Source organism: Diabrotica undecimpunctata, chromosome 9 (genome assembly GCF_040954645.1).
Source record: "Diabrotica undecimpunctata isolate CICGRU chromosome 9, icDiaUnde3, whole genome shotgun sequence".
Lineage (NCBI taxonomy): Eukaryota > Metazoa > Arthropoda > Insecta > Coleoptera > Chrysomelidae > Diabrotica > Diabrotica undecimpunctata.
This window is the reverse complement of record NC_092811.1, coordinates 42,914,533-42,935,587: the sequence shown is the minus strand read 5'-3', so window position 1 is coordinate 42,935,587 and position 21,055 is coordinate 42,914,533. Positions and strand designations below refer to the sequence as shown.

General features: G+C 35.5%; 2 protein-coding genes across 2 annotated transcripts in view; one reads left to right on the top strand and one right to left on the bottom strand.

Annotated features, from left to right (window-relative positions):
- Positions 1 to 18,963, bottom strand: part of LOC140449436 (uncharacterized) — a 54,374-nt gene extending 35,411 nt beyond the window's left edge. The window contains exons 1-2 of the mRNA XM_072542605.1: positions 18,925 to 18,963; positions 11,442 to 11,521 (exon numbers count right to left, since the gene is read on the bottom strand). Of these exons, the coding sequence (XP_072398706.1) occupies positions 11,442 to 11,516 (75 nt within the window). The 5' untranslated portion in view covers positions 11,517 to 11,521; positions 18,925 to 18,963. The remainder of the gene's footprint in view (positions 1 to 11,441; positions 11,522 to 18,924) is intronic.
- A 1,684-nt stretch (positions 18,964 to 20,647) lies between these two features.
- On the top strand, positions 20,648 to 21,055 carry LOC140450568 (uncharacterized). Its single transcript, XM_072544223.1, has one exon. It carries the CDS (start codon positions 20,648 to 20,650, stop codon positions 21,053 to 21,055), a length of 408 nt encoding a protein of 135 aa, XP_072400324.1.

Here is a 21,055-nt window from a genome sequence, read left to right as displayed (position 1 = left end):
AAAAATAAATGAAGTTATGAACAACAAGGAATAAAGTACTATTGATTTAATATCCTGTAATAATGTTTAAAAACCGAAAAGACACTATTGACCTTGTTCTGCTATATTATAACTGTAAGCAGGAACTGAAATAAAAGCAAAACTATTTGTAACAAATATATTTATAATATTAACAACTAACAAAACTGATGGTGGAACAAAAGTATGGTCAACAGACTCGGAAAGATATATATATACATATATATATATATATAATTTTTAAAAACCCTGATACATAAATTTCTTCCCTTCCCTTTTAAAAACCGCTATACAAAAATCATGAACCCCTTCCCTAACAATGAATCTAATTTAATTAATTAATAACTATTTACCTAACTTTTTATAGATGTTACAAAAACTGTAATAAGTACTAACCTTGGTATATGCATATACAAAGTTGTAAATTACAAGAAAAAACCTTAACCCTGAGAAACTTGTTATTAATGTCTGTCACAACACTACAGCTGTCCTGGTTAGGTCCCCTTAAGACTCTGACGGTCCTTGAGGCTCCGAAAAACAAATGAAGAAGAACGCTGTGGTTCTGGAGACAATCGGTTCCTGGTTACCAATGGGTTGAAGTAATTGTTCGGTTAAACTTTTCGGTTAAACTAATTCTAATATTAAACGTTATCATAATCGGGTGAAATCTACAAAAAATAACATTTAGAGAAACATCAAGGCACCCAAAGATGACTGTCAACACATACTCTTACATCGAATTACCACAGTAAACAACCATTTTATTTCATCAGCTGACTGTCATCCTGTCTATTTATTGCGTCTGCGCATTTAAAGAATATCTAGTAAATTAAGCATGAAAGTTTTTATACCGAGTAGGTATACAAAAAAAACAGAAAAAACTAATTAGGTGTCCGATAAATTTATGATCTAGGCTCAAGGCCACATGATACATATGAGAAAACTCGGATTTTACATTTTTAATATTTCAAAAGAAAATGAAAATATCAATAAAATGATAGTAGGCCTATAAAACTAAATGATTTAATTGCTCACCTGGGTTTTAAATAATTATTTCAGTAGATTTGGAAGCCGGGTTTTAAATTTTAAATAAATTTTTTAAATTTTAAATATTTAAAGGAAGGCAGGCCCTATTCGAACTCTGAATCTCCGGTTTGTCAGGTATGACGCAAGGAGACATGTCATCGCCTCACTGTATCCATTTTGACTCATTTTGTAGAGTAGGCCTTCGTGCCATACTCTGTCAAATGCCTTACTAACGTCTAGAAAAGCTGTAGCGGTGTACATTTTCTCGTTGTATCCTTTGGTAATGAATTCCGTTAGCCTGAGTACTTGTAATTCACAAGAGTATCTGGATCTAAAACCGAACTGTGCTTCTGGAATCATTCCGATTGTTTCGGACTCTGTTTGGAGTCTTTTTAAGATTACTCTCTCGGCTATTTTACTTAGACATGATAGTAGACTTATAGGTCGATAGTTTTGTGGAAAGCTCCCGTCTTTTCCCGGTTTTCCAATCATTATAACTTCAGCTTCTTTCCACCTGTCTGGAAAGTATCTCGGACGTAATATTCCATTTATTATGTTTGCAATGTACACTATGATCTTGTTTGGTACATTTTTAATTGCCCTGTTTGTGATTTTATCAGGTCCAGCTGCTTTCTTTGGATTTAGTAGTTTGATTAGTTCTTTGATTTCTTCCGGACTTGTATGTTCTAGGCCTATTATGCCTTTTCTCCTTCTTAAGCGTCTAGCGCTTCTTTCTACTTCCTCCGTGAAGTCTAGATCTTCTGCCGGGTGAAAGTTTTGCATGTTGTTCATTTCGAGTGTTTCTCTCATTACTTCAGCTTTTTTCTGTTCGGTAAATACCCTACCGTTTGTTCCGTGTAAGGACGGTATAGGTTTTTTATCTTTTCTCAGTATTTTAGATACTTTCCAGAATGCGGATTGATTTGGATTTAGCTCTTGGATAAATTTGTCCCAGAGCTCGCTTCTGTGCTCATTTAATCTTCTTTTAACTTCTCTGTCTAATTCATTAGCAATTCTTTTGTCTTCTTGGTTTCTTGTTCTTTGAGCTCTTCTTCTTTTCCTATTCTTTTCTTTAATGAGATCTTTTAGCTCATTTGATATTTCTTTGAATCTGTCTTTTTGTGTTATTTTATTTTCCGTTTTTGTGCTGGCATCGATGGCATTTAGCATTGTTTGTTCTAGTTTAATTATACTTTCTTCTAGCTCTTCTGTATTGTTGATTGTTGGAATTGCTCCAATATTTTCACTTACTATGTTGCCCTATGTTGTGCAGAATTGCTATGTCTATGTGTGAGGGAAGTTCTCCGTGGAAGCATGTTGGGTCTGTGGGACCCGTTACTATGGTGTTGTTTTTGTTTTCGAGATAGGCACAGAGTCGTCTACCGTTTGCATTTGTACGTCGGTCGTACCAGTTGGGCGACCTAGCGTTCAGATCGCCGATAATTATCGTCGGAATCTAATATGAGATCGAGGTCTTCGTTTAGTACCGGGTCGTGTGGTCTAACGTACGCCGAAACTATTTTCAGCGTCTCGTTAGCCATGGCGATTCGGACTATTGTCGCTTCCATTGTGACCAGGACAAGTGGTGTGGGCACTAGATGGTGGTCTATTTGCCCTCTTACCATAATGGCCGTGCCACCTGAGCGCGAAGTGCGATCTTCCCTATGGATGACATAACCAGGAATTTTTGTCTTAATTCTCTCGACTAGTCTAGTCTCTTGTAAGGCTATGACATCAATAGCGAGTCTGTTGGTAATCTGGTCAAGGATGTTAATTTTCGAACGAATCCCGCCCGAATTCCACGATCCGATCTTTAGCTCGTCCAACTGTACTGTCATTATTCCGGTCTACATTTGCTCATCGCATCGAGGGCATGGGTGAATTTTTCAAACAAACCCGTGAAGTGGTCTGTGATGTGCTTCAGTTTGCTATTCATGATTTCCATGAGGTCGTCGGTTGTTATATATGTGTTTGCTGGGGCAACTTTTGGTTGTTCTGCTGCTTTTGTCGCTGCGGCATAACTAATGTTAGACCGTGTGGTTGGTGCACTTAGTGCATCCTTGTACTTTGGTTGTACTGTCGTGCTTGTCTTCTTTTTGGGTGCTTTTGTGCACCCCCTGTAGCTGGCTGTATGGGCTCCGTCGCAGTTCGCACATTTGGCCGGTGTTTCCGTGTCTTTTGGATAGTCTGATGACCTATGGTAGTCTCCGCATTTAACGCATCGCGAGGCGCAATGGCAGGCACTAGAGCCATGGTAGAAGTCCTGGCAATTGTAGCATTGAACCACATCCCGTTTTTGTTTATACTCATCTTCGATTCTTACTCGAAGATAGCAGAGGTTGTTTATTTTCCTTATGTTTTCGGCTTCCTCTTCCGGAACCGTGATTTTAAATAGTGGGAGTTGTACTTTTCTCCCATCTCTTATTGCTGAGACAGTCTCTACTTTAATGACATCGATGCCTTTGTTCTCAAGTTCGATTGCGATTGTTCGCAATTCGACATTGGTTTGCAATCCTCTGATTACAAATCTCTTATTTTTTGGTACGTCGATAGGATAGGCTATAAAGTTTATAGCAGGTCGATGTTCCTCTAGGATTTTAACCATCCCTAAGTATCCCTCTCTGCTTTTAGTCTGAATAATAACAGACCGCCCTGACTTTGCGAACTTGTTGTCCGACTGGATGGAATTCTCTGCGGCTTTCCGCAGGATATTTTGACTTTCGTTGACCGTCTTTAGTATAATTGCCGGAGGTTTCGGCATTTTTACTGTGTTTTCAGCAGGTACCACTGTTTCGTTGTTGTTGCTTGTTTTTGCTGTCTCTTTATTATTGTTTTTTTGGGCTTTTTTGGATTGGCGTGATCTAATCACGTCATCCATTATCTTTTTCTGTCTTTTTTCAACGATTTCTCGTTGTTTCTGCGCAACACTCACAGTTTCTGTGGGCGTGGCTTCGACGGTGTTTTTAGCAGTGGTTTCCTGCTTTCTTTGTTTTTTGGCTACTTTTTGCCAGGACTTCTCAAATGCTTCGGTGTTATACACAGCAGTTGTCGGTTTTTCAACCTTATCGAGCTGATTTTTTGGGATTTGTTCGGGTTGTTCTACCCTTATGTCATGATTTGCCTCGCGCATGCGCTTAGTGGGGACTTTTGTCGCCTCCTTCTCCTCAGTTAAGTGCACTATTTGTGCAATTAACTTTTTGTTTTCTTGTCTCCACTCGTTGAGTTGATCAAGTAGTGCCTCGATTTGCTTGTTATGGTTACGTTGCATATCATCCATTTTCTGGATGAGAATATGCAGCGTAGATTCCTCTTCTCTATGCTTCTTAGTGTCTGTCTCAGGGTTTTTCCCTGGACTGGAGCATGGCCTTTTTCTTATCATGTCCTCGCTGCGGCGAGCAATATAGACGATGTTCGCGTCAAATATTTGTCGTTTGGATTGAAAATCCGCAGATGATCTATCATCAAAGTTTGATGCTACTGACTGATGGTCAGAGGCATCGTTGCTATATTCATTGTCCGACAAGGGGCCTTCAATCAGGGTGTCCATCTCTGAGATGGTTGGGGATGCTGGGATTGAATACGGTGCTGTATCTTGAGATACATACTCCGATTCGGGGTTTGGGATGGGTTGTGAGGGATTCACAGATTGAGCGGAGAGCTCGGTGATCTCATAAGAAACATTTCAGATCTGTCTACTTTGAAGACTGTAGTTTTTTGTTTGTCCACCCTACACGTGTCGTGTGGATTCTGGGTGTCTTCCCAGGCCCTGACGCGGTTGTTCACTCCTGTCTCCAGGAGGGTGCCTCTTGATGTTTCTCACTCTGCAAGCGCAGGGGCCGTTGCTGTCCGACCTAGATTAAAAAACTAGGCCTTACAGTGTCAGTCCTGTCGACACAATACAGAGATCCCGATTCTTCGCAAATGCTATTTATTATAGCCCTCCGAGAGAGGCCTATAAATACAACCTCTCTGCGGTTTAAGCTAGTAATAAAATATTATACGCTTTTTGCCTTAATAAAAGTCAAGTGCCTGCGCCACTAACGGTGTCTTACCCACCGTGGAGCTGAAAAGCCCCGTTGACGTCAGGTCAGTTGCTCCTACTAAAGCACGTCGGCACTGTTCGACTACTCGAGTCGAACTTATTGTATATAATGTAGGAATTTATCCCAGCGACATTCAAATAACTGAAAAAATTATCATTGGCCAGCGACGGGTTGCTCTAGCACAATTGTATGCCGCGCAGAGTTTGTCCACGACATCCACGCCTCCTTTAGTCTTCTTATTGTAATCTATGATTATTTCTGGTTTACCTGTTGCATTATCAATGTTGTCGTAATGCATAGTAGATAACAATAAAATATTTTTATCTTTTCGAGGTACATACATACGATACAGGGGTACACTTCTCTTGAAATACGAACATACTGGTTTTTTTAGCCTTTGTTGTGTTAGCACTAGAGGAATTTGAGGTTTATTCTTTCGTAACGTTCCCATAACAGTTAGACGATGTTCACGTTAAATTAATCGCGCGAGCTGAACGCTTGTGAAAAAAATATCCATGGTAACGTTCCTTCCCGTTCCCCAAATCGGTTCACACAGACGAGGTACAAGTGACATACTTGACGTATCAACAAAATATTATCCTGCTGGCTGTGTATGAACATATACTTCCATCTTGGACGTATACTACATCTCAACGTCTGCTAAAGCATATATTTTTATACCGCAACGACTTGGTTTATTTGGTATGTAAACCCTGAATAAACATTTGCAGCGAAAGGCATTTAACTTTTCATCTATCGTAGTATATGCCGAAAGATTGTAATGCTTTGATAGATTAGAATAAAAAGCTTCAAAAATATCACGTATCGCGGCCAACTTGTCGAATTAGCGGCCAACTAGAACCTCTTTAGCGACATCGTAAGGCGATAAATTTCCATTGACCTTCGATCTGTTCTAAAGAAATCATCAGCATTCTGGTGATTGCTTTTGTTAGCGCCAGATATGTACAACAGCCCAAATAGAGCTTTTAATTCTATAAGATCAATTGGCCTAGCCGTTCTGTTATTGACTGTGTCATAACGTTTCAATGCTATGAACTTATTGGTGCATTCTACTATTTTTTCTAGAATATCTGTAGTGAAAAAACATTTCCAAATCTCTCTTATCACTAATTTTCGCCTAATATCACCTTTTGGTTTTGCCAGATTGGTTAGAAGATTTTCAGTATGTTCCATTTTTTCCAAACAAACGTGGTTTGCGCGGTTTTTTGCTTCTACTGGTACATGAGTTTCGACATATTCTTCATCACAGAAATCCTCGTCTGAATTGGTATCATATTCTTCTAAACAATCATTTTACAAACTTGCGTCGTCATCTTCTGGTTCCGGTTCGGAATTAACAACAATTTCGTCAAAAAGTTGTTGCAACCTGATTTGTTCTCTTTCGTAAGCCATATTCACTTATAACTCCTAAAATGAATATTTATTATTTAAACTGACTATGGACCAAAAAACGACAAAAAATTACTGTTGAGTATAACACAAATGGTAACCTCGGTCGCTCATACTGTGCGTCAAGTCAAATAACATATGAATTATCCGCACTCGGCCACAGATTTTTCAAGACTGAATAGCGTGATGAGGATTCGAAAGCTACCTGGCCGCGCGGACAAAACAATATGCGCATTTGAGTTTTAGCGCGAAAAATCTACTACGTCGGTGTCAACTACAACGAAGGTTAAAAAAGTTTTCCAGATGCTTACATAGACTTTTTCTTTCTTGGCTCTACAAGTCTAAGTCTTGGCAGCGTTTACTAATTTTCTCCACTCTTGCCGGTGTTGTAAAGTAATCTTCCATTTCTGCCCTCCCATCTTAGAGCCAGTGGTCATGGACATAGACGCTGTAGTGCGCTTTAGCTCTAAGATGAGGGTGCAGAAATGTAAAATTACTGTACAATACCGACAAGAGTGAAGGAAATTAGTAAACGCTGCCAAAACGTACTTAGAGTTGTTGATAGAATTAACCCTTACCTAAAGAGATCTGGTATTTTTTACCTGTGGGCGATCCCAAAACGCGGATTTCGTGGTATCCGCACCACTTACAATTTCATGTGTCTCAGTACCTTTCGGGCAGTTTGTATTACAGTGCTAATCAAAGCGGTCGGCGTGTATTGTGAATATTTTCTTTCGTAGCTCACATCAAAAATCTTAACCGGTAAAATTTACCGGACGTCTGTTTTTAAGTAAGTATTTTTAATGAGTCTTATATGGGCAAAATGTTAACTGTTTATAATATTTTTGGGTTTTTAGGAAAAGAGTAAAGAAATGGACTCTGGGAGTCATCCTGGACCTTCAAAGAGGGTTAAATTTGGTGATAACATTTTTGAGGAAATTTTGCAAAATGGAATGAGCAAATTGATTCTGGCGCAAGTGATGTGGACTCAGATGCAGGGTATGTACCAACAAACCATGATACTGAATCACTGAAGAAAGAAAAACCACTCATATTTGCATAATGTGCAAGACTCCGATATGTTTGCAATGCACGGCAAGAGTTTGCAAGGAATGTGCCACTTAATTTATTTGACAATTTTACATACCTCTTGCAGATTCTTTCTCATAGATGTATAGATTTTATAGATTTTCGTAAATTCTATTTTATGTTTCTTTTATGATTCTATATTAGGTTTATTTGTTTAAAAAAAATCTAAATTTTTTTTCATAGCATTTATGGCTGTTTGTTTCAATAGACCAAAAATGTTACCAAAATTATCCTTTAATAGATTATTCTTTAAAAATCTTGTATTTTATAATTAAAATTACTCATTTCACCAGTTCTCCCATATCTAGACACTACAAGAAAAATACATAATGCATTTTTTTTATTAACTTTATATTTGACTTTATATTTGACTCAATTTTTTATAATTACCGGTAAAAAATACCAGGGCTCTGTTGTTACGTGGTAATAGTGGAATGTCTGTAGTTAAGGGATAAACAAATATTTGTTCAAGAAATTAGGATGGCGATCTTTCTAGCATTTAGAGCGTACTAAATCATGTAATTATTTCTAAATCAAAGGACCACCCACTAACGTGAGAAATAAGAACACAAGCATTTTAAACAATACGTAATTAAATGATTGAATGTTACTACAACTAAGTTAATATCTAGCCACAGTTTTAGCGCAAAATTCTTTTATTGAAACCGCTGATCACTGTCCACGTCCACCTTAGACAAGTCCGCGACACACTACACGAGCACTGACACAGATTAAAATGTTACTAACAATTACACCTTCAACTAAGGATGTTCTCTTCAATACTAATATAATTGATTACGAATGAGCGTTTATCTTTTAACTACAAGGTGACACTGAATGCTACGCGTGAGTTATAGAATCTATAACCAAGGAATGCGTCGACCCACTTGGTCAAATACTACAATGATACGATTGCAATGCCTAACTATTGCCAAGAGGTTTGCGGGGAACATCTTTGAGATTTTTATACAGAGGTAGGTAAAAACCACCTTTTGAATGCTTTCTAACAGGAAAATTTTGGGAATTGGTTGGAGAAAGTTAATCTGTGGGTAAATATATCTTCTGAATACATTATCAGGTAAACTATATCGGCGTTCATGAGAATTTTCTGGAGAATTTACCTCGGTAGATTTTAAGAAGTATAAGTTAATTGCTACCAGTGGCGTAGCAACACTTGGATACATTTCTTACAGAAATTTATCCAGTTGTTGAGCCAAGAAAGAAGAAATAGACTATTAAATGGATTGACTTGTTCTCAGGGGTTCACTTGGTGACAGCCAGGAAGAACCTAGGTTTTAGTATTAGTCGTCCTTGCCAAGATTTTGGGTTTGTTTCACCAGAAGCAATAGTTTGTTGATTTTTCTTCATTATATCCATAGTATTAAATCACTAGGGACCATTATTTCTTGTAGTTTCTCATTGTTTTTTTCAATATAGTTTATTTTAATAGATCTTCTGATTTTTATTTGGTATATGAAAAGATTTTTTTAGAACTTTCTTTAAAGAAAACGAGGTAAAGATGTCACGTTTACGTTTTCTAAGGTTAAACTTAAATTTTGATATATACCTGAAACGTTTCGGTATAAATTATTCTTATATGAGGGGCGTTTTTATATATTCTATGAAAATTTCGCTCATCCGGAAGAAAAGTGACACAACTCAAAAAATGCATAATTCCAGTTATCTAGTTAAATTGACTCCAAATATTTACTACTTTTACCAGGAAAAATGTCACATAGATATCTACTACCAACTTTAAAAGTTGGCGGTAGTGTCATTATTCCTTTAGTGGTAAAATGAATACTTTTATTCCGGAAGAATGACACTTTTCTGTTGGGGTCTGATGTTCGAAGTAAACGTATCGATTTTTACCAAGAAAACCGTTATATTTTGAGAAGTGTCCTAGTATTTTTCGGCGTTTCGACGGAAAAGTGGGATATTTAGATTTGTGTCGTTTTTCTTGAAAAGGTGAGTAGGTTTCTTATTACATTTTTAATAAAATATAGTCATACTTTGAGTTATGTAATTATGCATGAAGTATTTGATAAAATATATTGTGCATATGACATTTTTCTTGAAAAAATAGATTTACTATTTATCGTCACTGTTAAAATATTTAGAGAAATGACTTTTTTCTCCTATATCGCGCCCCAACAATGCATTTTTCTTTGAAGTAAACGGGCTAAGAAGTTGTGTATGTAAATTATTTTTTAAATCTTTTATAAATTTTTTCATTACAGACAGGTCGTTACGAACTGTCCTTCAAACAAAAGATCTGTTTATAGTAGACGAAAACATAAAAAATGATATCAGAGAACACATTAAATCAATACCCAAAGTGGAAAGCCACTATTACCGTGAAAAAAACTGAAAAACAATATATAGAAAGAGGTGAAATAATTGCAGAGCTCCATGGGGATTATACCAAAATTTGTGAAGAGAAAAATCAACCGTTTGAAAACCACATCTTGTGCGATTGTATTTTTAACGAAGAATTTAATCTGTCTTTGTTTGTCCCAAAGAAAGACCAGTGCGAAGTATGTGTTGACTATAATAAAGCTACGGAAGAGGAGAAATAAATAGTCTACAGATCATGTATGACGTGCATCGTGTAGAAACAGATTTATCTCGTAAAGAAAAGGAAAACGATACAAAAGAGAAAAATAGAAATATTTTTTTTTTCTAATAACTGTGCAGGCCACCGAAAACACCGTTTTATGATAGCTGCATACTTATACGCCATTTTGAATATCGATGAGCTACAGAGCATAACATAAGTTTTTGGTTACAGCACACAGTCAGAATGAGTGAGATAGTGCTCATTCAGTTATAGAACGCCAAATTAAAAGATCAAAAAGGTTAGGACCTGTATATATCCCTGATCAGTATGCGACGCTTGTACGCACTACTAAAAAATCTGGAGAACCATGCGAAGTTGATGAAATTTGTGATCAAGACATTTTTGATCTGAAGCAATTAGCAGCTGATATTATGACTTGAAACTCTTTTTCCAAGAATACTAATGGCAGACCCGTAAAAGTTTCTGATATAAAAGTTTTAAAAATCACAAAAGAATTCACTGGAAATTGTTTTATAAAACCACTTACCAGCAAGAACATTTTGATAGTGTGTTAATATTGAATCAAAGAAAAAAAAATATCAAACCAAAATTGAAAAAGGTTTACAAAAATAAAGTAGGGATATAAAAAAAAGAAGAAAGGGCTGACATCATAATTAAAAAAAATTGTATCCCCAAGAGCTATTTCCCATTTTATGAGTCTTTGTAGATTACCTACTATTTACCTGTTATATTCAAGTATTTTCGTTTTATCAAGTGTTAGACATAAATTTATTATTTTCTTTTATATGTTTAATAATATTTTTTTATACTAGTAACATAATTTCCATATTATTATAAATAAAATTTCATTTCTCAAGTTAATACTTTCATTTTAATTTTTAAAAAAGTGACCAACATTTTAAAAGAAAAGTGCCAGAAGTCAAAATTTTCATCTTTTTTTCTTTGTTAAATCAGATATATTTTTTTGGTTTTGCTTCTTACATAATTAAAAACATTCACTTATCCATATTCTTTGTTTTTGATTTGAAAATTTTAGCGATTACCGTTTAAAACTGACAGCAAAATTAAGATCGAAAAAAATCTATTTTTGTCTCTCCTGAAAAATGATGTTTTTTGATTTTTTGACTTGTGACACTGTTCTTCCGGAAGAGCGATATATATATATATATATATATATAAATAATATAAATATATATATATATATATATATATATATATATATTATATATATATAATATTTATATATTACTAAGTGTTGAGTATATATTACTAACCTGCTTGTTAAGTGCACAATTTGATACTTGAAGATATATGCACATTGAAAGAAAAGCAGCTAGTTTAAAAACCATCTTTGCTGAAAAAAAGAAAAAAAAATTTAAATAATTTGAAAATGAAATAAGTTTGTTTATGTTTTTTTGGCTAAAAATAATACATTTGGCATTTTGTTTTTGGAAACCTGTTCTATATGAACTGAATTTCTCATATTTGCAATCTCCTTAAGCATACAGCTCATGGAATATATTCCTTTGTTATGAAATCAAACAATTGCTATGTGTAGATCACTTTTTTTTTACTTTATTAATGAAGTGTAATCGACGTAAGTTGCCAACCTATATTGTAAACAAATCAAGTAGTTGGCAGAATAATTCTTTAAAGTAAGGGACGCAGTATGAGACGCAGTAGGTCGTCGTATATGAAATAAAGAATTGGTATTTAGTTGTGGTAAGAAGCTTTTTAGAAAACAGAAAAGCTAGGTTTCAAACATATATTATTTTCCATGAATAGTATTTCAAGCTCTTAGAGATTGAGCAAATATATGCATTTTTAGGGTGGCCCCCATATAAATTACGTATCTTATAGTGGCCGGATACCAGCAACAATACATTGGCTAATAAGACAATCCTTACAATATTCTGTACAAAGATATACAGTGTGGTCGAATGAAAATTTGACCTCCCAGAAACTCAGAAACCAAGAATTTCTTCAAAATTTAAGAAAACACTTCAATTTGGGAAGGACGAATTTTTATGCAAAATTTATACCCTCAAATGTAAATCCCTACGGCCCGCATCAACCCCTACTTTTTTCTAAATAGCAAGTGTGGTCGAGTGGCACATATTTTGAAAGGTAATTTTTTTCTCTAAACTACACTTTACTTTTTGTTTAATTTACGTAATAAAATTGAAGGTAATTTTGGGTTTAACTAATTTATTAGTTGTAAATCAGTAATAACAAGAACAACCTAAAATTTCACCAAATTAACCAGTTAAATGTTCGTATTGACCTTAAATGGTGAAGTAAATAACCTTAATTGTCCATATTGGAGTAAAAGTAATCCTCATTTATTCATGGTGACATACACAAACACCTCCAATTCAGGAAATTACGTTATTGGATCATTATTGTATGAAATGAATCTCAACGAAACAACTTATTTAAATTTGTTAGAAGACATTATTAAGCCACTCATCTCTAACACATTGGAATCTGATTATAATCTTTTAGAAAATAAACTGACTTTGCAATAGGACGAAGCACCCCCACATTATGCTTAACCTGAAAGACAATTTTTGAATCAACGTTTCCATGGCGTTGCATTGACAAAGGGAGTCCAATAGAGTGGCCGGCCAGATCACCGGATCTTTTGCCTTTGGATTTTTTTTGTGAGTATACCTGAAATCAAAAATATACGCCACTCCGACAGAATGCTTATTATTGACATCGGAGGTATTTCCAAATATACGAAGAGGCTTTGAAAATATACTGAATTTTTGTTTGAAGATCACAGGAGGGCACTTCGAACATTTAATTAGTTAATTTGATGAAATTTTATGTTTTTGTTATTACTGTGTTGAACCAATAACTTAGTTAAATTCAAAATTATCTTCAAAGTTATTCCGAAAATTAAAAAAAAAAAAACGAGTGGTTGATGCGGGGCAGTAGGGGGATATATTTAAGAGTATATATTTTGCATGCAAATAGTGTCCCTCCCAATACAAATTGGCGTGTTTTTTTTTAATTTTGAAGAAACGCTTGGTTTCTAAGTTTGTGGGGGGTCAAATTTTCTGTTGGAAGACACTTCGTTTTAAGGCAATATGATCCATTGTATAGGTAAGGGTGAGGTAACCTGCTACTTTGGATTCACAGGTAATATTTTAGATAAATTGTACTGGACACGATTATTTAATTTAGTATATAACTAGTATACAACTATTTAATGTAACAAAAGTTATACTAAAATGTTTCAAAAATTAACGGAGATTCCGTTCGGATTTTCGGGTGTAGACTATTTTAGGAAAAACATTATTAAATCTTAAAACAATTAGAAAACTTTATCTTATCTTGAAAACAATGAATATTTAGATACATTCAGAAAACAAGTCTAAAGCAATACACAATCCAATTTTATTGACCCGGGAGCAGTAGAAAAAACTACTTATAAACCCACAAGAAAAACGAACAAGTTGGTTTAACTAGAAACGAATTTTAAGTGAAACAAATAAAACAGTACCCACAATAAGCACAAAAAAGAACCAGAAGAACGTGTTTTAAATATAGAAAAAGGTAAACAAAACTATGGATGCCAGCACCACAAAACAAGAAACTCCATTAATCAAAGGAGAGTCAGGGAGTTAAAAGAATTGATAAAAGAAAAAACAGGAAAAAAATGGAAGCCAGCCAAATAAGAGATAAAAATCACAAAAGAATTGCCAATGTGTTAAATAAAAAAGTTGAAAAAACAACTAGAAACATACAGGACTGAAAGCAGAGACAGCTATATTTAGCAATGAACCCAAATAAAACTGCGTTCTGAAAGCTTTGAAAATCCTACGAAAGGACAAGAAACCAATTATACCTTTTTGCGCAGGAAATGGAATTGTGTATACAAAAAAGGAAGACAAAGCGCAAGTTATAAAAACATGCTTGAAGAATTATTTAGGAATAAATACCACCCCAATAAAACACAGCAGAAGTGTAGAGAAGCTGTAGAATTCTAAAATAAAGAAGGTGTATTATAGTCGTAACCTACACCTCCCCCAAAGACATCGGACAATTCATTAAACTCACCAACGTCAAGAAAGCACCAAGACCAGAAAACATGATGAATAGAGCTCTGAGAAATCTGCCAGCTGAAGCGATAGTACACCTAACAAACTTAATTAACAACATCCTAAAATTAAGATGGAAAGAAGCTTATGTCATAATAATAAAAAAAACAGCGAAAACGGTACATTTCTAAGAGAATATCGACCGATAAGCTTCTTACTAGCACTAAGCAAATTTGCAAAGCAAATAATACTTATAAGACTAAAAGAAGGATACAAGGCTCTTGCAACTATCCCTGAACTACAGTTCGGATACAGAGACAGTAGCCCTTACCAAAAAATCTGCTAAAAAATTAGAAACAACGCAAAGAGCAATGGAACGAATCATGCTTGGAATATCACTAAGAGACAAGATTAGAAACACCGAAATAAGACGTGGAACGAAGATTAGGGATATTGTGGAAGAAATTACAAAAATGAAATGGCGCTGGGCAGGTCACGTAGCCCGATATAATGACAACAGGTGGACACGGAGAATTCTATAATTCAGACCAAGGACGACAACAAGAAGCATGGGAAGACCTCAAAAAGATAAGTAGATGACATAAGAGCAGTGGCAGGCAAACAGTGGATTCGATTGACGCAAGACAGAGAAAGATGGAAGCAATTGGGAGAGACCTACATTCAGGAGTAGATGAAAAATGGTTGACAAAGAAAAGGAGACAGTTCGGATTTAGAACCGAACAGTCATGTAAACTTTAGGTACTGCGATTAGCTGCATACATCATGAGCGGGTTCAATGACAAGAGATATACAGCAGCCGCCTTTCTCGATCAGTAAAGATTTTGATAGAGTTTTGCACGAAGGATTGCTGTATAAAATAAAACAATATTGATATAGTAAGGCGATGTTATGGCTTCTCTCGTCGTACATAGCTCACAGGACGTTCAGAGTTCGGATAGGGCCAAACCTGTCCGGCGTCAGGACTATGGAGGATATATTACCGCAGGGACCGGTTTTGTCGCTATACATATACAACATATAAACGGCAGACAACCCAACCGAACCCAGATCGTTGATAAGCTCATATGGAGATAAGACAGCAATAGCAGTCAGTAGTACATATCCCGATTTTCATGTACAATTTCATCCATGGTTTGTGCAGTGAAAAATAACATTTAACCCGGAGAAAACACAGGATATCATATACCAACAAAGAAACTACAAAAAAGCAGACTAATCATATCTGGTGGTTATTCAGCCAAGTTTAAGAAAAAACTAAAATAAAGGAAAAAATTATACAAACCATGGAAAAAATAGGACAGATACTCATCTTCAAAACTATACGGTCGTCAAAAAGAAAGCGAAAGGACGAGTAGCAAGCACTAAAACAGAAAAGTATACACATCACACAACTATCTTATTACCAGGGAATGTGGAACAAAGATATGTAAAATAGCCAAATATATAGCAAAAAAAAAATTAACAAATTTTCATTAAACAGGTTAAATGTGTCAGAGATGAAAATAACAAAAAAAAAATAAAAATTTTATAGAATTCCAATTGAACTAACGAAACTTCCAGTAAAACTAGCCCAGTTGAACTAACAGATTATGACTATAGAACTAACTAATTAACAATACGATGGCTTAACTTGCACAGTAGCTAACTACGTTTTTTAAAATTTTACAGGAACACAAAAAAACTTCTTAAAAAAATTGATATTTAGAATATCAATATTTCAAAAATCTATTTATTGCCTATTTACTATGTACTTTGAAGTTACTAAAAAGCATAAAAAAATATTTACCCTGATTGTAATTAAAAGAAAATAGTAAATAATCGGAGTTGCCCACTTTTCTCTGCATCGTATTATGGAAGCTCTATATTAAAATCAAATCAATCTGTAATCATATTTTTGTTTATTTTTATTTTATAATAAAGTATTTTATTTTTATTATACCATAGAGTTTATATTTATCAGTTTTCATGTGGCACATTGTCGTAGTAGTCCCTGTAGTCCACTGGCAAGGTACTTTTTAGTTGTTGTAAGTCTTTGAATTTACGACTAGTTATTCTAAGCCCATTTTCAGTTTCATCTCTATGGTGGCATGCATTGAGTCCGGTTCCATCTGAGGATGGCTAACTTCCAGATACGTTTGCTGAATTGTGACGTTGTTGAATGTTGCCACGTTTAGTAACGCATTTGCCAATATCACGTTTCTATTTTGCGCTGTATATCCATCACTATACAATATAATTTTAGTATCCCGTCCAGGGATTTGTGGAGAAAACAAAAATCTCAGCAAAAGTTTTTCCGTGATAAACTTGACAATTATGGTAGCGTAAGAGCGACCCTCTTTCGGTCTCGTTACACGGATAACAAAATCTGTCTTATGAAATCGTAGGCTTCCACGGCCAGAGTCAGAATTATAGTTTATTCGTCTTCCGGGTTTGGACCGTGTCATTTGTGAGTGACCCAAAAGTGGGTTCATCTCGACGTTTCGCTACAATTGTATGTAGCTTCTTCAGGAGAACAAAAAAGAAAAGAAACAAAAGACAAGAAGATGGGTAGTTAGCAACGGTAACTCAGTTACTCAACGCAACCAGAGGCGAATACTAACTACCAAGATGGGCATTTGGTCACAGTAACTCAACTACTCAACGCAGCCAGAGGTGAAAACCAAATGCCAGGACAGGGATTCACGTCCAACAGCTCAGAACACTAACGCGTCGAGAGGCAGGGAGTGAATCCTGCTATGGGATTCACTCCCTGCCTCTCGACGCGTTAGTGTTCTGAGCTGTTGGACGTGAATCCCTGTCCTGGCATTTGGTTTTCACCTCTGGCTGCGTTGAGTAGTTGAGTTACTGTGACCAAATGCCCATCTTGGTAGTTAGTATTCGCCTCTGGTTGCGTTGAGTAACTGAGTTACCGTTGCTAACTACCCATCTTCTTGTCTTTTGTTTCTTTTCTTTTTTGTTCTCCTGAAGAAGCTACATACAATTGTAGCGAAACGTCGAGATGAACCCACTTTTGGGTCACTCACAAATGACACGGTCCAAACCCGGAAGACGAATAAACTATAAAATCTGTCTTTACTTTTTATATGGAATACACAGACATTGTGAGTGCATATCTCGGTTTTATAATATAGAGTTTAGATTTGGGTCCTAATAACACAGCTTGCGTGTCCATTGTGAATACAAATTCTTCTGTATTTTTATCCTATTCTTTTTCAAGACGGGGTTCATTATTTTTTTTCTATGTGCTCCTTATGTTCTGTGTCAGGTATATTTCCGAGGTTGTGAGAGAGGCACTTTTCGCATTCATATTTTTTGCCTAAACAGTGATATATTTTCAATTTCTACTAAATTTAGCAATTGAGAGAGGATTGGTATTCCTCGGCGCGCACCAGTCTAATGTGTAGAAATTGTACAAGACTTTTTTTGACGTCCATTCTGGTCACAAATAAAGCTTGGACGAATTTTTGCGGCAATAATGGGATTCCATTTTTCGAATGTTGTTCAAAACCTCTTTAAGTGATTCCACTTCTACTTCAAAGGGATTTTTTGTTGCGTGTTGATTTGTTTTATGAGAAATATTCTCTTTGCCTTTTGGTCAGTTCCCGATAGTCATTTTGGTAAAAAACAAAGTGTTTTGAAAGATCGTTTTGCAAACCATTCACGAAAACCCAAGTCCTCCTCCCCAAAACATCTCAAATATAGTTTTCCTTTCTTCTTCTGAAACTTCGCTACATTTTAAATCACTTTTATCAGTTGTCCTATACTTGCATCGAGGTTTAAGAACTCGTTTTTTGTGTTCTTTCCCATTTCCTTTCAATTTTTTACACCCAGAATACTGTTGCACCTTTTCCCTGTGAAGCTTGTTCATTTGATCTTTCCATGTAGCTTTATTTACCTTACACCTTTTTCTTCTCTTAATTATCTTTGGTTCTTCTTCACTGTTAGAATCAGAGTGCTCAGAATAAGGTACAAGCTGTGCATTCATGCAGTCGCTATCATTAATTAAATATTTGTCAATCAAGTTAGTATTGTTGTCTTCCTGCTGTACCATGGTACGCTGTAACTGGAGCTGGATATTTCTCACAAAAAGGTATATTTTTTCATTAAAAGTACTTACCACCATTCTTATACACTGTATCGTTATCTAATCAGCTTTATTTTATTTGTTAATTCATAGTTTTCTAAAACAGGCCGCGTACCTAAACGTGGCACTCACCGTCAAGTACAAATAAAACGGCGGTTGACCTTGGAGTTAGCCACGTTTCCGTGTTGTTATGTTAGTGTTAGGAGTTGACCGTTTTACGTGTTCACCGTTTTCTCCGTAATGTTAAAAGCTAGGGAAATATTTTATTGAACATATTGTGAGTGACAATTGGACCCAGTCGACAACGTCAAAACCTGTATTTCAGTACAAAATGGAGTTACCCGCTTTGCAAGTTAAGCCATCGAATGGTTACCCAAATAACCATATTTTAAAAGTTTAAAATATTATGTACAAAGTATAGCATTTGGATCAGATGGTATCCCTGAGGAAGTATATATAGTATAGATGGAATGGAATGGAAGATGGAATAAGTAAATTTAGAATAAGTTGGCCAATAGAATTATAAAAAAGTGATAAATACCAGACAAATCAAAAATCAGCCGGTTTACAAAAAGTTGTAGAATTAAAATTTAGTCAACTTACTAGTTGTATATTACTAAGTAGAACACATACACTTAAACTGCTATCCTAATGAACATTTCTATACTTATATGTGTAAAAAATTTCACATGAAATAAAAGAATATAAAAATGTACTTTTATGGATCTCATAAAAACCAAATTAAACAATAATTGTAGGTTTATTTAAAGTAACTATTTCTTTTTTGTTTTGGGAGCACTAAAATTGTTTAAGCTATTTCAAAGTGATCATTGCGCAAAGTACGCAATAATTATTAATTAATTAAATATATATTATACAGTTATGACTTGACAATAGCATCTCGTAGGATTTTTTATTCGTTTACATTTCGATAATAATAACAAAGTTATATCAGAAGGCTATATCCCAAACTTTGTGGATTGAATCTATTTTTTGCTAATCACATTCGTGGAAATTTAAACACAGTAATATTGATATAACCTCCAAAGAGATGACTATGACCTCTAAAATGACCAATGTTGTTTTATGGTACTTTATTATTTCTAAACCCGGCACTACATATGAGGGGTTTCACAAAACCCAGCTCCCAAATATCGCTCTTAAAATAAATCAAACGCAGACTTATGCGCACGTCGACCCCACTACTAGGAGCAGGATATCGCAATAGAAGATGTAGTTTCTGACGGAGATTCAGACATGGAGACATTAAAAACAGAACTTCAGAATGAGACGGAAAATAAAAGCACTGACGGACCTCCAAGAAACGAAGAAATATATCTCGTAAAAGACGGAACACAATGGAACAAACTTGCTTCAAATAATAAACGGGTTCGAACAATATCAGAGAACAATATTACTCATTTTCCGGCCGTGAAGCATTATGCAAAAAATGCTAAACGTGCTTTAGATTGTTGGCAATTGTTTTTTGACCGACAAATGATCGAAGACATAGTGCGCTGGACCAATCTCAAAATTCAACAAAAATCAATTGCATATCAAAATAAATGCATGGTGAAACCAACCAATGAATGTGAAATTAAAGCATTTATCGGACTTCTTTATTTAGCAGGTATGTTTCATTCTAATCTTCAGAATTTGAGAGACTTATGGCAAACAGATGGGACTGGTGTCGATATATTCCGCAATACTATGTCTATAAATCGTTTTCAATTCCTGATGGTCTGATAACATCGAGAATCGTAAAGACAGATTGGCGATTGACAGATTAGCTCCAGTTCGTGGAATTCTGGACAAATTTATTGAAAATTGTAAGCAGGCCTACACTCCTTCTCAATATGTGACGATAGATGAGAAGTTGGAGTCTTTTCGTGGAAGATGTGCTTTCAAACAGTACATGCCCAACAAGCCTGCAAAGTATGGGATCAAAGTGCAAGCCCTAGTTGATGCCCGTTCGTACAACGTGTTAAATTTGGAAGTGTAAGCAGGAAAACATCCAGAAGGTCCCTACAGTGTTAGTAATTCCCCAATAGATATAGTAGAGAGGCTAATACAACTTATTTCTGGTTCCAACCGAAATGTGACCTTTGACAACTGGTACACTAGTTATGAATTAATAATAACATTGCTGAACGAGCATAAACTTACGTCAGTAGGCACGCTGAGAAAGAACAAACGATGCATCCCAGCACAATTTTTGACAGTCCAGGACAGAGAACAATGACATCTTTATTTGGCTTTCAGAAAGATATTACACTTTTATCGTATGTGTCGAAAAAAAAATAAAAACGCCCTACTGTTGTCCACCATGCACCATGATGGAGCTATTGATGAAGCAACTGGCGATAAAAATTTACCAGAAATAATAAGCTTCTACAACTTTACTAAAAGTGGAGTAGATGTAGTGGATGAACTGTCTGCATCATATAACGTATCTAGAAACTCACGGAGATGGCCTCTTACGATCGTGTTTTCTCTCTTGAATACAACCGCCATAAATGCTTTGGTGATATACAGAGAAAACAATCAAGATTTCAAACTTGCCAGAAGATTGTTTATTAAAATGTTGGGCTTTGAATTGATCCAGGACCACATATCTGAAAGAAAAAATAATCCAAGAATACCAAGGACTATTCGTCAAAACATTGCACATTTTGGCCAAGATGCCCCTGCAGTGCCACCTGCCAAGATTCCAAAACTCATGGGAAGATATTGA